The sequence below is a fragment of the Triticum aestivum genome, chromosome 3A (assembly GCF_018294505.1).
Source record: "Triticum aestivum cultivar Chinese Spring chromosome 3A, IWGSC CS RefSeq v2.1, whole genome shotgun sequence".
In the NCBI taxonomy this organism is placed as follows: domain Eukaryota; kingdom Viridiplantae; phylum Streptophyta; class Magnoliopsida; order Poales; family Poaceae; genus Triticum; species Triticum aestivum.
The window spans coordinates 698,761,923-698,779,070 of record NC_057800.1 but is presented as its reverse complement, the minus strand read 5'-3'; the positions used below and the strand labels follow the sequence as shown (position 1 = coordinate 698,779,070).

Sequence of the window (17,148 nt, the reverse complement as noted above, 5' to 3'; positions counted from 1 at the left end):
TCTTGAATGACCTGCCGTGCCTGTGCCAATTTTCTAATGGCTCACCACCCACTGGTTTGCTGAAATTTGAGATGGGCTCTAGAACCATATAGCAATTTCTGAAAAATCTCTAAAGGCCCATGTGGGTTATATGGCACTAGGTGTAGTGGGAAGTTTAGTCCCACCCCGCTAGTGGAAGGAGAGTTGGAGTGGTTTATAAGGATTTCTCTTCTACATGCTATTGGAGCTTGAGAAGAGAAGAGGCCCTCGCGCACTCCTCCTCCGCCGCCCGCCTCGTCACGACGCGCTGCGCCGCACCGCGCCGCGCCACGGGTTGTGGGATTGAGCCGAGCCGAGCTCACACCTACGCGCTTATTTTTGCCAGTCACTAACAAAGAGTTCTCTAACAGCTGGGCCACGATCTGAGACGTCGGATCGTGGGCTGTCACGGACTCAGACGTGGGTCAAGCCCACGTCTCTCCACGCGGCTGCGTCTATATAAGTGTGTGGTGTCTCCTAACCCTAGCCGCCATGACCAGATCACATCTGCTCCACGTGCACGCCCACCGTCGTTCCCTTGCTGCTGCTGCTGCCGGTGACTCCATCCCGTCCGCCGCGTACACGGTCGACGGGAGAGCAGGTCTCCGAAACCACGCCTTTCTAGTTCCTGTACGGGGTGAGGGGCGAATAGATTTTTGGGCAGTGATTACGCGACTGCTCGCTTCTGACCGTCTACTTCCTCTATGTCCGCGTCGCCTTCATCATCACCATGTCCACCGACGTCGAACGTGCCACCACCGAGAAAGCTGAAGCCGACAAGAAGGCCGCCAAGGACGCCGCTGCCGCCACCAAAGCCGCGGCCTCTGCATGTCCTACTGGAGGGTATAACTCGTTTATCCCGCTCCTACTGTTTTCTATTTTAGCCATGCTAGCGTTATACGTAGATCTTTCTGCAATTAGCGTAGTATGTGCTAGCTTGACTGAATATCAGTATGTGTTTATTTGTGTCAATGTCGTGCTAGTGGTTTACTCATGGATTAATTTAATCGAGAAATTGCCTATTTACTCAACAATCCAAAAACCTATTCTGTGTAGGAATTTTTGGCAAGTGGCTTTGCCGCTGCACTGAAACCGGATAAGTTTACCGGTACATACTTTAAGCGTTGGCAGACTAAGACCACGTTATGGCTCACGGCTATGAACGTGTTCTGGGTCACCGGTGTCTCCACGGGAACGATTGCTCCTGAACAGGAGAAGGCGTTCAAGGAGGCTACCGTTGTGTTTCTCGGAGCAGTTCTTAGCGTGATCGGAGATAAACTGGTCGATGTATATTTACATGTGCATGTCGCCAAGGACTTCTGGGAGGCGCTCGAATCTAAATTCGGGGGCTGCCGATGCAGGGAGCGAGATGTATATTATAGAGCAGTTCCACGATTACAAGATGGTTGAAAATTGTCCTGTATTGGAGCAGGCTCATGAGATAATATGCAATGTTAAGGAGCTTGAACTTCTTAAGTGCGAGTTATCGGGCAAGTTTGTCGCGGGCTGCATAATCACTAAGCTCCCTAATTCCTGGAGGAACTTTGCCACCACTCTGAAACATCAGAGGCATGAATTCTCTGTGGAGGATGTCATTGGCCATCTGAGTGTTGAGCAGAATTCGAGGGCAAAAGACTCGCATGGAAAAGGAACCGAAGGGACTTCTGTCATCAACATGGTGAACCAGAGGAACCATAACTCCCACAGGCCCAAGGGAAAGAACAGTGTCCAACAGAATACCGACTTTAAGAAGAAGGGTAAGAAGACCTTCAAGAAGAACAAGAAAGATGAGGGCTGCTTTACTTGTGGTTCGGTTGAACATTGGGCCAACAAGTGCCCAAACAAGTACAAGAAGCCAGGACAGGACTCCAAGTCTGTCAACATGATCGTGGGCAACAATGAGAATGGTGCATCTGGGTACGGTAATTTATTTAGTTTTTTCAGTGTTTCAACCCAACGATTGGTGGGTGGACACAGGTGCAGGTGTTCATGTGTGTGCTGACATTTCATTGTTCACTTCTTACCAGGTCACAGGTCACGGATCCGTATTGATGGGGAATGGCGCGAGTGCTTCTATTCATGGTGTTGGCATGGTCGATCTGAAGTTTACTTTGGGAAGGATCGTGCGGCTGAAGAACGTGCAGCATGTCCCCGCCATCAAGAAGAACCTCGTTAGTGGCTCCCTTCTATGTAGAGAAGGGTTTAAGTTGGTTTTCGAGTCTAATAAATTAGTTGTTACGAAATATGGACTCTTTGTTGGAAAAGGTTATGAGAGCGGAGGGATATTCCACCTTTCCCTCGCAGATTTTTGTAATAAAGTCGTGAACCATATTCATTCGAATGTTAATGAATCTGAAGTTTGGCATTCTCATCTTTGTCACATTAGTTTCAGTGTTATGACGCGGCTAGCCAAGTTGGATTTAATCCCGAGTTTCACCTTAGCCAAAGGTTCTAAGTGCCTTTCATGTGTGCAAGCTAAACAACCTCGCAAGCCTCACAAGGCCGCGGAGGAGAGACCTTGGCACCATTAGAACTCATACATTCTGATCTTTGTGAGAAGAATGGTGTGTTGACTAAAGGTGGAAAGAAATATTTCATGACATTGATAGATGACTCCACTAGATATTGCTATGTGCATCTGTTAAACACTAAAGATGAGGCTCTACACTACTTTAAAATCTATAAGGCAGAAGTTGAGAAACAACTTGAAAAGAAAATTAAACGAGTCCGGTCAGATCGTGGTGGAGAGTACTTCTCGAGTGAGTTTGATTCTTTCTGTGCGAAACATGGCATTATTCATGAGAGGACGCCTCCCTATTCACCCCAGTCAAACGGGGTTGCCGAGCGGAAAAACCGTACTCTAACTGATTTGGTTAACGCCATGTTAGATACATCGGGTTTATCCAAGGCATGGTGGGGGGAGGCTATATTGACGGCATGTCATGTCCTGAATAAAGTTCCGACAAAGGATAATGAGATCACTCCCTATGAGAAATGGGCAAAGAGAAGGACAACACTCTCGTACTTGCGTACTTGGGGCTGTTTGGAGAAAGTCAATGTGCCGATCCCCAAAAAGTGTAAGCTTGGACCAAAGACTGTGGACTGCGTTAATTTGGGTTACGCTAAGAACAGCGTTGGCTATAGATTTCTAGTAGTGAAATCTGAGGTACCTGACCAAAAGGTCGGTACAATTATGGAGTCTAAGGATGCTACATTCTTCGAGAATATTTTTCCTATGAGAGATTTGCAAAGCACTTCTAGATAGGAATCTGAGGAGACTCCTGAACCTGCCATTCCTATGGAATATTATCAACAAACACATTATGAAAATCCTGAGGAGGATGGCGAGGAAACCCTTGGTAGGGGCAAGAGACAAAGGACTGCAAAGACCTTTGGTGATGATTTCTTCGTGTACCTCGTGGATGATACTCCCACTTCTATTCCAGAAGCGTATGCCTCTCCAGAAGCTGACTACTGGAAGGATGCGGTCCGTAGCAAGATGGATTCCATTATGGCTAACGGGACATGGGAGATCACTGATCGTCCCTATGGTTGCAAACCACTGGGGTGTAAGTGGGTGTTCAAAAAGAAGCTTAGGCCCGATGGTACTATTGAAAAGTACAAGGCTAGGCTTGTGGCCAAGGGCTATGACCAGCAAGAAGAGGAATATTTCTTCGATACTTATTCACCTGTGGCTAGACTGACCACCATTCGAGTATTACTCTCGTTGGCGGCCTCGCGCGGTCTTCTCGTCCATCAGATGGATGTTAAGACGGCTTTTCTAAATGGAGAGCTAAAGGAGGAAATTTACATGCAACAACCTGATGGCTTTGTGATAGATGGTCAGGAAAGAAAGGTGTGTAGGTTGATAAAATCTTTATATGGCCTGAAACAAGCACCTAAGCAATGGCATGATAAGTTTAATGTAACTCTGACATCTGTTGGTTTCGTTGTTAATGAGGCTGACAAATATGTATACTATCGCCATGGTGGGGGCGAAGGAGTTATACTGTGCTTGTATATTGATGACATACTGATATTCGGAACAAACCTCAAAGTCATTGAGGAGGTCAAATCGTTTCTATCTCAGAACTTTGGATGAAAGACCTTGGTGTGGCTGATGTTATCTTGAACATCAAGCTACTGAGAGATAATGAGGATGGAATTACACTTCTGCAATCCCACTATGTTGAGAAGGTGTTGAGTCGTTTTGGATATTCAGACTGCACGCCATCTCAAACACCATATGATCCTAGCGTATTGATTCGAAAGTCCAAAGGCATGGCTAAAGATCAATTGAGATACTCTCAAATCATTGGTTCACTGATGTACCTAGCGAGCGCAACGAGGCCTGACATCGCGTTTGCTGTGAGCAAACTGAGCCGGTTTGTTTCCAAACCGGGTGATGTACATTGGCATGCTGTTGAGTGAGTTATGCGTTATCTGAAAGGTACTATGAACTATGGACTTCACTATACCGGATACCCGTCAGTACTTGAAGGGTATAGTGATGCGAATTGGATCTTTGATACTGATGAGATGAAGGCCATAACTGGGTATATGTTTACTCTTGGAGGTGGCGCTGTTTCCTGGAAGTCTTGCAAGCAAACGATCTTAACGAGATCGACAATGGAAGCAGAATTAACAACATTAGACACATCTGGTGTTGAAGTGAGATGGCTTCGAGATCTTTTGATGGACTTGCCATTGGTTGATAAACCGGTCCCGGCTATCCTTATGAACTGTGACAATCAGACTGTCATCACCAAGGTGAAGAGTTCAAAGGACAACATGAAGTCCACCAAACACATAAGAATGAGATTAAAAGATGTCAGAAAATTAAGAAACTCCGGAGTGATAGCGTTGGACTATGTCCATACGGCTAAGAATCTGGCAGATCCCTTTACGAAAGGGCTATCACGTGTTGTGATAGATAATGCATCGAGGGAGATGGGTATGAGACCCACATGAGTTGCCATGGTAGTAACCCAACCTATGTGATCGGAGATCCCGTGAATTAGGACCTGGGAAAACAAGCCAGTGGTGAACTGAGGAGAGTAACTATACTAACCCACTCCGTTGGAGATGCAATACTCTCGATATTGTATGGTAGGATGACTATTGTCTTAATGTGTTCCAAAGCTTATGTAAGCAAGATGCTATCCTACAGAGCGGTCTTTGGAGGAACACACCTATGTGAGCTCGACTGCTGGTCACAGTCTATGAGATTGGGGTGATCTCTAGTAAGCTCATGAATAGGCCAGGAGTGTGACTTATATGCTCCACCCGAGGGGTCAGCCTTCGGCAGCCTAGTACTAGTAAGACATGTAGTGAAACTTCTTTACGCCAAACTGACAATTCAAGGCATAGTCCATTGTTCAGTTGTGAAGGAGTGTAGCTACCTGCTCTAGGTGAAGTTCAACCTTAACAGGTCTTCACTGACACACTGGTATATCGAAACAACAATTGGAACAGAGGACACAATCGGCCCTCGAGATCTGGTGGGGGATTGCTGAAATTTGAGATGGGCTCTAGGCCCATATAGCAATTTCTGAAAAATCTCTAAGGGCCCATGTGAGTTATATGGCACTAGGTGTAGTGGGAAGTTTAGTCCCACCCCGCTAGTGGAAGGAGAATTGGAGTGGTTTATAAAGATTTCGCTTCTACATGCTATTGGAGCTTGAGAAGAGAAGAGGCCCTCGCGCACTCCTCCTCCGCCACCCGCCACGCCTCGTCACGACGCGCCGCGCCGCGGGTTGCGGGATTGAGCCGAGCCGAGCTCACACCTACGCGCTTATTTTTGCCAGTCACTAACGAAGAGTTCTCTGACAGCTGGGCCACGATCTGAGACGTCGGATCGTGGGCTGTCACAGACTCGGACGTGGGTCGAGCCCACGTCTCTCCACGCGGCTGCGTCTATATAAGTGTGCGGTGTCTCCTAATCCTAGCTGCCACGAACAGATCACATCTGCTCCACGCGCACGCCCACCGTCGTTCCCTTGCTGCTGCTGTCGCCGGTGACTCCATCCCGTCCGCCGCGTACACGGTCGACGGGAGAGCAGGTCTCCGAAACCACGCCCTTCTGGTTCCTGTACGGGGTGAGGGGCGAATAGGTTTTTGGGCAGCGATTACGCGACTGCTCACTTCCGATCGTCTACTTCCTCTATGTCCGCGTCGCCTTCATCATCACCATGTCCACCGACGCCGAACGTGCCGCCGCCGAGAAAGCTGAAGCCGACAAGAAGGCCGCCGAGGACGCCGCTGCCGCCACCAAAGCCGCAGCCTCTGCATGGCCTACTAGAGGGTATAACTCATTTATCCCGCTCCTACTATTTTCTGTTTTAACCATGCTAGCGCTATACGTAGATCTTTCTGCAATTAGCATAGTATATGCTAGCTTGACTGAATATCAGTATGTGTTTATTTGTGTCAATGTCGTTCTAGTGATTTACTCGTGGATTAATTTAATCGAGAAATTGCCTATTTACTCAACATGGTCTAGGTTCCAACTAATGTTCTCTGGCTGCTTGAATTCTTGACGTTCTTTTTACTCCAGTCTGCAGTTTGCTGATCAGTTCATGTTCATTCTGATCCACACCTGATAACTTCAGAACAGGACCCGGCAGAACAATATGCATGAAAGTAAATCGCCTGCCCGGCAGAACTATGTGGAACAACTGGATCTGCAAGCCCTAACTTAGAAACATCAACTAAATATTGTGTCAGATTTTTCCAAAGGACGTCTAAAATCTTAAGGTCTTTGCAGCAACGATCAGTTGCAAAGCACTTCTTTTAAGTTCTTAACAGCCAGCCATTGCGTCACATTTTGTTGTGTTCGAGCATTCTACAGTGACACCCAGGAATCCCAACATGGAACAAGTTACAGAAGCGAGTAGTGCAAGGGGGTGACGGTATACACAGAAAGTAGATGAAACATTACATTCATACTGTGTTCTAAGCCCTCCCTGGCCGCAAATCTAAAACATGTTTCTTCCCTAGAACAAGACATTTCAGAAATACTAAAGCCTAGGGAGAACATCAAGGCACACGGTTTATGTTAGAAATTTAGGGTTTTCGGTCTACCCCTTAATATCTCTGCGCTTATCCGTGGTGCCGCTCACAATTCACATATATGAGGCTAGGGTGTAGGGACCTTCTTATACTGTCGTTCCAAAGAGTCCACCTCTTATACATATATAAGATTCCTAGTCTTTTCCACTAGTTTCCGGGATAGAGTCCAGATCAAATTACCAACCACGATCATATTTGTCTGTTTAACGGATTCTATCCGTTTAGTCCCCGGAACACGCGCTTGTGAGCAACGCGTCATAATAGAGTGTAAATTCCTCTAGTTATGTAGATCAACATTAGGGCTGTAATCTAATTATACGATCTAGCTCCTTCCAATCATCAGTGTACCCGGGTAGTCTTTCCAATATAAATAGTATATTGTATTCCACCGATAATCGACCAGCTTCGTTAAGTATATATAAAACTTAAGTATGTTCCAGTAAGTAACAATTCCATGCTAAACATGTAAAACAATTCCATGTACAAATACATGTATAATTCCATAATGAGGTATTCCGAATATTTAACAATTCCAAGTTAATTGAATATAGTTGCAGGACACATAATTCTAACATCTCCCACTTGTCAAAAACGGTCATTCAAATATTCGTAAACCCATAGCCTTAACATGCTTGCCAAATACCTCCTCACTAAGAGGCTTAGTCAAGGGATCAACAATCATATTAACTCTACGTTGAAAACCCACAAATATATATATATATATATGGTGATACTTCCCTTCAATATGTTTCCTTGCTGTGACACTTAAGATCACTAGAGACCTTTAGTTTCCGCCTAATTATTCCAGCATAGCTGTCCTCGGTGCCTCGAGTATTATTTCCTCGAGTGTAATTCCACCTTTATAGGCACCTTGAGTATTTTGTTTCCTCAAGTGAAATTCCGCATCAATTATTTTCCACCACATATATAATAATATGATTAATTCCACATCGAGTCAAGCATAAGATAACTATGTTGAATAAATTTTCAAAACCACATAAATATCAAATCCAATTAGTAAATGAAGTTCCATAATTAACCATGTGTTGAAAGAAATTCCTGACTTTGGTCCGTGAACCTGCATCATATTAGTACTACAAAAATTTTTTTGAATATGCGTGCCTGGACTTATTTCTCATCCTGTAGATAGAGTAATAGTTTCCTCAATGTGTTTACCTTCAATATAAATTTCAGAACAAGTGACAGGTTGTGATGCACTTTTCACAATCTTATATGATGTGTGAGATTCCCTTAGCTGCTCGTCTTTCCTTCCACTGCTTGAATGCAGGATAAATTCTGATAGCTAAGGTATCGTCATAATATAATGAAGATACATATCAATTCATGTACCATTTATTATTCCATTTTCCCTCGGGAGTTCAAATATAATTCCTCACTGAGTGTGATTCCCTTTACCAAAGGTATTTTAATAGATTTGCAATTTTCCATAGAGAAACACTTCAAAATATTTTCTATGTATTTCCACTCGTAAAACATAGGATGCTTCAAATGTTCCTTTCATATGAAAGTTAAAAGATGACCAAGCTTTCACTTCCATCAATGTGATTCATTTAGAAAACCATATGACGTTTCTATTCCATTGATGTGAAGCTTGTTATAAGACTATACATTAATATACTCAATTAGCAAACCAGTCTTTAGTTCCTCTTTCCCAAAATTCCAGGAGAGAGAGTTTCCACAAAGTATATTTCCCTCTGTGTGAATAATTGAATAACAAGAGCGGTATTATAATATTCCACTGAGCCAATTATCCTTACAAAAAAATATTTGCGGTTATTTGGTATTGATATTAAGTTCCCAAACTATGCTCTTCCTCATTTGAGTTTATTCCTTCCCGCAATTCTTCCACCCATAGTTGATATTGATTAAAAAAAACTTTAAGAGAATGTAGTGATTCCTCTAAAATTTTAGAGTGAGATCCGCCAACAACACATAACAATTATCCAGACATGATATTCCAAGCTTATTCCTCCCACTTATCCTAAGCATGTCATGTTGGGAGTGTCACTTGTAGTTTCCATGGGATCAAGATTATATTCTAGTATGACTGTCAATAATTCCACCCAGATCATAAAAATGATTGTGTTCCTATTTTCCACCAGTATTCTTTTTCCAGATAACTAAGGAAACATCCTTTGATCCACTAGAATAACCATAAAAATTTCCAGGTGTGTGCTTTGTAATAACTGAGAATTTCATGTCAAAAATAGAAGATTTCCTTCCAGTCAAGTGACTGTACTAGATGGAGAATGATATCAATAAATGATAGTATGCAATGCTTATTTCCAAAGAAACAAGGGAGTATACAAGACAGTCAATTCCTCCATTCATTTGTGGAGTGTACGGTATATTACAATGGTGAATAGTTCCATGCTCTTTACATACAAATGATATATTCGTGAAGTGTAATTCCCCCACCAATCAGTTGCTAAAACTATGATATTATTTAATCAACTGATTTTCCACTTCAGTATAACATGTGTCAAGCACAATAAAAACATTCCAACTTGTATTTTGAAATAGTGTAAACATAACCATATCAAGTGCAATAATCAATGATGAGATAAAAATAAATAACCCGACCTCTAGTGGGAGTGCAAAGAAAGATACCATAAGGTTACCAAAGTAAATAATGATATGAAGCCTTTTCTTTTCCCACCTTCAGAAAAGGTGTATATAAACCGAAAATACCATCATATATGCTTCACAAGATACCATAGTCCTCCCACTAAAGTCTAGAATTCCATAATCAATAAGCCAATTCATTTAGTTCCAAGATATGTGACCAAGCCATTGATGATGTAGATAATACGATTCCAAGCATGTGTTCCCATTGTCGGTATTCCTCCATATGGAGTTATCTTTGCCAAATATAAACAATTTTGTTTGCCAACTTCCAACGGATATCAAGAAAGATAGACCATTGTGTGAAAAACCATAATGCATTAATTTTACCATTGAGCAATATTTTCCACTCTTCCTTTTCCAAACAGTATGACATAGTCAATAGATTCCAAGATAGAACAATAAATCAAATACCTTCTCACTGAAGTTGAACAAGTGTCCTATAATAGTATTGGTGTTCCTCGACAAGGGAGTTTAATGACATGGTTTCCAATCCCAAAGTCTATAAGATTTAGCAGCAATGACTAAGCACACAAACATATATATTTCCTTTGGAATTGTTAGCATGCCAACAAAATTGCTATTGTATTCCAGCAATAAGACATAGCCAAAATCCATTTATATTTGAAAAAAATAGCCCCAAATAAATAAATGTAGTGCAAATATTACCATTAGGCATACCGACAAATGAAGAAAAAAAATTCCTTGTCCTGGGTGTGACTCTCATCTTCCTCCACAAACAAGTGATGCTCAATAATAATACTTGTTCTTCTAATAAATCCCTTTCTAGGTTATGTGTAATTTTCCGGACATTATTTCCACCATAGCAATTTCAGTGTGTAAATCATTTGCTTGGTGCAATCCTTCCACGCATTCATGATTCAGAGTCCTCCTAAATGTCTTCCAAGAATATGTACTTTCCTGTAGTGGATTAGCAACCAAACAAGTTAGAACATTAAATAATGATGTAATAAATAAATCAATTAAACGATGCAAGAGTATTCCTTCCCTGACAGCATGTGTGCACAAGTGCGCGGAGTCCATGTAGATTCCTCCGACCAGCCAAAAAAAAAAAACAGTCGAAGTACAAGCGGCAGTAGTGAAGGCTCAGCAACACACGCACTGCCTTGGACATCGAGCAACAGCAACGGAAGCGGTAGTAGTCAGCCGCCAAGGTAGTACTAGTGTACGCGGTCCTGCGTGTTGACACGCCTCACCAACATCTTGCCTGTATCCAGGAAAAAAAATCCTGTAGAAACTAGCACCAGGTTCTTCCATCTTCGTGAAAAAAAAAAACAGCCAGCATGTTGTAGTGGAGTACTACTCGAGAGTAGTACTAGTCTTTGTTGATCCATGCACCAAATAACAATTGGTTCATCTATTTCCACTTTTCCAGATTGGGTGAAGCCCTGTGAAACCCTCGAGCGAGCGATTGATTTGGTGTTGACTGTTGACTGCCACTGAAACACCCATGGCAACCGGCAGATACTTGATCGATCCCGCTACGGAAGATTGCAGCGAACCATCAAGGCAGATATGAGCGGAGCGATGGCGGCCTTTCCTTGATCCATGCATAAAATAGAAATAGCCTGCCACAACTTTGTCCTTACGTCCAGATGAGCACATATACGGACGCACGGTTCTGCAGCAGGATGACCATAATCCTTTTTTTTAGCATCTTCATCAAATTCAACCCGACCATCTCCTTCCGCGTGCCAAGAAATTTGTCCTGCCGAAGTACTAGTTCCTCTGTAAACCGTAGCATATGCCCCGGATTCCACGTACGTGTCAAACCGAGTTTCCTTTGCATGTGGCTCCCTTCCATGTGCCACAATTTTCCTCCGGCGAGATAGCTGGAGTTCCTTGAACAATGTTCTGATGTGCATGCAAGATCAAGTCACGCGTGTGATTGATCCACGAACAAGCAGTAGCAGGAGACTACGTGAACTATTTCTCGGTCACGCGCCAGCAGTCCCAGCCGCTTGATTTTACCCCTCATCGACGCGCAGATTGGAGCCTCCATGTGCGCACATCGCAGTACGTAGTCGATGGAGTTGACGCTTCAGGCGGCGACATGCTGGTAAACACGGGATTGTGTCGACGACCGACGGGAGAGTGCGCAGCGGATTAGAGCTCAACCGACGGCGGCCGGTCCTTGCTCAGGATATCAATGTTAGAAATTTAGGGTTTTTGGTCTACCCCCTAATTTCTCTGCGCTTATTCGTGGTGCCGTTCACAATTCGCATATATAAGACTAGGGGTAGGGACCTTCTTATACTGTCGTTTCAAAGAGTCCACCTCTTATACAGATATAAGATTCCTAGTCTTTTCCACTAGTTTTCGGGATAGAGTCCAGATCAAATTACCAACCACGTTCATATTTGTCTGTTTAACGGATTCTACTCGTTTTGTTCCCGGAGCACGCGCTTGTGAGCAACGCGTCATAATAGAGTGTAAATTCCTCTAATTATGTAGATCAACATTAGGGCTGTAATCTAATTATACGATCTAGCTCCTTCCAATCATCAGTGTACCTGGATAGTCTTTCCAATATAAATAGTATATTGTATTCCACCGATAATCGACCAGCTTCCTTAAGTATATATAAAACTTAAGTATGTTTCAGCAAGTAACAATTCCATGCTAAACATGTAAAACAATTCCATGTACAAATATATGTATAATTCCATAATGAGGTATTTCGAATATTTAACAATTTCAAGTTAATTGAATATAGTTGCAGGACACATAATTCTAACAGTTTATTGTTCAACTGAAGGAGGAAGATTCAGAAATGGCAAAAAATGGGCCAAAATTGCAACAGCAAATAAAAAACACCAGATTGCGTTGCTAAGAAGTCATGCAAGAGGGAAGAACAAGTGCAAACACGATAGATGTAGCGTTAGATTGATGCCATGTACTAAATTAAGAACCTTACAGTAGTTTCACCACCGGTGATATAAACTAGACTTCAAGAGTCAACCTGTTTCTTGCCTGGAACAAGTCAAGGCAAAACACTGATAACTCAGAACAGGAATGCAGTATACACGAAAGTAAAACATCTGAATCTACAACCCTGTCTTCGAAACAGCAACTCAATATTGTGTCAGATTTTTTCCCCTCATATCCAAAGCACGTCTTAAATCTTAAGCTCTTAGGGCATCTTCAGCCGTTGCCCCCCCAGGGGGCGTCTAAAAGCGCCGCCTGGGGGTGAGCCGGCGTAAAAAATGGCCCTGGGGGCGAGTCGGTCCCCAGCCGTCGGCCCCCAGGGCCGTCCCCGTGCGCGTATTAAAATAATAAAAAAAACCGTTCGGCGAAGTTATGATAAAAACTAGTTAAATTTCGGTCAAACATGGCAAATTTCGGCGAAATTTGCGCATTTTCATTACATTAACCTAATCTAAAAAAGAAAGGGGCTGAAGTCGCCGCCATCGTCGTCGTCGGCCTTCTCCTCCTTGACGCGGACGCCCCTACTGGACCCCTGCCCGGCGTCGCCATGGCGGACTGGTGGCGGCGCATCGTCGTCGTCGTCGTCGCTGTCGCAGATGACGACGACTCCGCCTTCGTCACGGCCGCGTCGACGTTCCGCGAAGCAAAGCAGGGCGGCGCGCTGGCGCTCCTTCGCCTTCTCCAGGCGCTCCTTCTCCATCGCTATGGAGTCCCTGCGCGTCCATTCCAGGGCCACTTCATCGTCGTCGAGCTCCGTCGTCACCGGCGCGGCCGGCTCCTTCTTCACCGGCGCGAGCCCCGGCTCCGTCTTCACCGGCGCGAGCCCCGGCTCCGTCTTTGGCTTGATGAAGCGCGGAGGAGGAGCCGACGAGGAGGCGCGCCGAACGCCCTCGTTGATGACGATGCTGGCGCTGCGGGTGCGCCGGCCGAGCGGCGTCTCTGCCGCGGGCTCGGCCTTGACGCCGAGCAGGGCCGGAGTGCCGGAGGAGTGCGATAAAGATCGGGAGGAGGAAGAAAAGGAGGAGGACCCGAACCTCCTTGGCGCCCATGGCCCGGCGCGTCGGTGCTGCGCCGGGGCGGTCGCCCTCGCTGGGTACGCCAACGGCGGGTCGTTGCCGCCCTCGAGGTACATCAGCACGCCCTCGAGTGTGCGGCCGGGGACGCCCCACCACAGGTGGCGCCCCTCGCTGTTCTGCCGGCCGCCAACCACCGGCGCGCCGTTGATGGACGCCAAGTGCTGCTGCTGGCGGCGCTCGAAATACGCCGCCCAAGCCGCGTGGTTGTCGGCGGCGTACTGGGGGAGGGAGAGTTGGGCGTCGGTGAGGGAGGCGCGCACGACCTCGACTTCCTCGGCGAAGTACGTCGGCTTCGCCACGGCGTCGGGCAATGGGGGAATGGGCACTCCCCTGGCGCTGAGCCTCCACCCCGTCGGCCCGGCGCGCATGTCCGGCGGCGCCGGATGTTCGCCTGAAACAGGAGTCAGGACTCCTGTTCGCGGAGCGAACGGCGGCCGAAGCCGTTGGCCGCCGCCTCGTCTCCGGGGTAGCGTTCCGCCATGGCGACGGGCTCGGGAGAGGTAGAGAGATAGAGGGAGGGGCTGGGCGGCGGCGCTCGGGAGAGGTAGGGAGAGGGAGGAGCTGGGCGGCGGCGAGGGGTGGGGCTGGTGTGGGCACAGGCGAGTGCAGGCCACCGGCTATATAGCCGCGCCGCACCCGTGTGTACGCGTGCGAGGGAGGGGAGGCGTCGGCGCGCCGTCCCGTGACGCGCCGCCCGTGAGGAATCAATGGCAAGGCTGACCGGCGGCAGCCTTGGCATTGATTCCCCGCGGGAACCGAGGCCGTTGGGGGAAGACGAGGCGCCGTGTCGCTGACGCGGCGGGCCCGCGGCTGTTTCTCGCCAAAACAGTTCGTCCCGGCGCCCCCGGGCGCCCCCCAGTGCGCCGGGTTCGGCCTGGGTCCGTCGGCGCTGTTTTCGGCCCAGGCCGGCGAAAATCGGGCTCCTCGGGGCGCGACTGGGCCGTTTTTTTGGTGCCGGCGCGAAAAAATCGCCTGGGGAGGCCTTCCTGGGGGCGCGGCTGGAGATGCCCTTAGTAGCAACGGTGACTGTGTCACAAAAGCAAGTAGATAGTATAAGGGGGTGAAGCATACACAGAAGTAGATGAAACTTTACATATGGACATGGCATCATGTTATGTTCCACAGAAGACCGGTGAGCGCAATTCTAAAACATTTTTCTTCACTGGAACAAGACACTGAAAAATTAATAAGGCCAACAGAGAACAGCAGAGTGAGAACTCAGAAAACGGGCTAAAATTGAGCGAAAATTTCAGCAGCAAACAAACCAGATTGCATTGCTAAGTAGTAATGCAAGGGAAGAGGCAAGAGCACACAGAGACAATAGATAGCACCAATAACAATGGATGTAGCATTAGGTCGATACCATGTGCTAATTAAGCAGCTTACAGTAGTTCATTCCAGCACAGGTGATCTAAACTACACTCCTAGAGTCAACTTGTTTCCTGCCTGGAACAAGTCAGGGCAACACAAAAGACCTGTAGTGGAAGGGAGCGAGTTAAACTAGATAAAGTAGAGTTGTCGGCGCCTTCCGAGATTTCCTGTCAGACAAATTCAGAATTACTGAGGTTGATGGTGTAGCTCGAGAGAAGCTGGATGATGGTGAAAGGACGGCGGCCGGAGAAGACAAACTGCTTGTCCTCCTTGACGAAATTGATGTCATCATACACCCTCTCGTCTTTCCCATCTCTGGTGTTGTGCTTCCAGATGAAAGCAAATTTACCAACGTCTTGGGTGTAGTAGACACAGTCTGCCTCGACGGATGGGAACTTAGCGGCATCAACAACCAGGCACCTTTGATGGCCGATGAAGATGGCGTACCTGCCCACGGTCTTCACATGCGTGAGCGCCTGTTTCTCCGTTGGCTCCATGCCGAGAAGCGCAATGCGTTCTAATGCCATTGTGATGAAAAAGACTTCCCCACCAAAATGCAGTAGGAAACAACGGACGTCGCTGTGATCTCCAAGAGGGTCGACAGAGAAAAACTTGACGAAATCAATCTGAAGCTTCTCTGACAAATCGAGCAAATACTCCATGATGACATTAGACTGCGCCACGGATACCCAACCAGCACCATTGGAGTAGACAATGCCGACCACCACCTTCCTCATATAATGGTAAAAAACATCGTCGATGTCCCCGGCGACGAAACTTTCCCTGTCCGGAACAGCCGTGTAATACTTACGAGTTGAGTCGCAGAGCACGGTGAGATTGTGCGCAGTGCCGCCACAGGAGAAGAAAACGGCAACGGACGCGTCCCGGGGCATGGGCGCCTTGAAAACGACCACGGCGCCTGTGAGAGGGTTGAGGACGCGAGCGGCGTGAGGTGGGCTCCTGTCGGCCAGGACGAAGAAGCCGTTGACAGTGGTGGTGACCACGTAGTAGTGGCGGGGCAGCGGGAGCTGCTTGCGGAGGAAGCGGCCGGTGGCGGTGTTCACCAAGACCCGGCAGCCGTCGCTCTGGAAGGCCCCGTCGTCGTCGAGGACTATCCAGAAGCGCGGGTAGAAGCGGGGGTCGGACGCGTCGGTCCTAGGGTCTTCGGTGGCGGACCGCCAGTTGTGGCAGACGGCGCGGAGGTCCACATAGCAGTCGACGTCGTTGGTGTCGAGGAGGCAGTCGGCGATGCGGCGCACGAGGTCGGTCGGGAGCGAGGACCAGCCGGCGGCCGCCATGGACGGAGGAACAGGGGCGGCCAAGCGCGTCGGAACCTCAACGCGGGTCGGCGCGGCCGCCATGGACGGAAGAACAGGGGCGCTCAAGGGCTTCGGAACCTCAACGCCGGTTGGTGCGGCCGCCATTGCCTCAGCTGGCTGCAAATCCCCATTGCCCCCGTACAAAAGACGCAACTTTTTAGCAAGCGAGCGGCGACGGAAACTTGAAAGGTAGACAATCTCCACCATAAAGAAGCAGAAGAGGATTTAGTTACCAGATAGATCTAGCGAGGAGCAGCACCGAGCAGAAGCAGGTGGGGTAAAATCGGATGGCGGCGGCGGCTGGGATTCCGGGTGGAAATGGGGGGAATGGTTCCGGGGAGAAGAAGAGAAGCGCGCACGTGTTCGCTGGTTTTCTAGATTTTTTTTTGTTTTCTCATTAGTTTCTTTGATTTTTTTTAATATTTATCTTCCTTTCTTCTCGGGTTTCACTAGTTTTTTCATTCTTTCATTTTTCTTCTTCTTTGTTTTCACCTGTTTTCTTTCGGTGCTTCTCTTTTTTTTCATTCTTTTTTCTTGTTTTTCTTCAGTTTTCTTGGTTTTCATGTTTTTTTTTCATTCTTTATCTGTTTTCCATACGTTTTGCATTTCTTTATTCGGTTTTATTTTTTATTTCTTTTTTGTACCTTTTTTCTTTATCTTTTCGCTTTCATTGTTTTTTTCTTCTCGGTTTCATTTCT

The 17,148-nt window shown here is 46.7% G+C and overlaps 1 protein-coding gene across 1 annotated transcript; it reads right to left on the bottom strand.

Moving 5' to 3' along the window:
• Positions 1–15,101: 15,101 nt before the first annotated feature.
• On the bottom strand, positions 15,102–16,779 carry LOC123059228 (uncharacterized). Its single transcript, XM_044481844.1, has 2 exons — positions 16,684–16,779; positions 15,102–16,567 (listed from the first exon to the last, which is right to left on the bottom strand). The coding sequence occupies exon 2, from the start codon at positions 16,553–16,555 to the stop codon at positions 15,302–15,304; it is 1,254 nt and encodes a 417-aa protein (XP_044337779.1). The 5' UTR covers positions 16,556–16,567; positions 16,684–16,779; the 3' UTR covers positions 15,102–15,301.
• Positions 16,780–17,148: the final 369 nt, after the last annotated feature.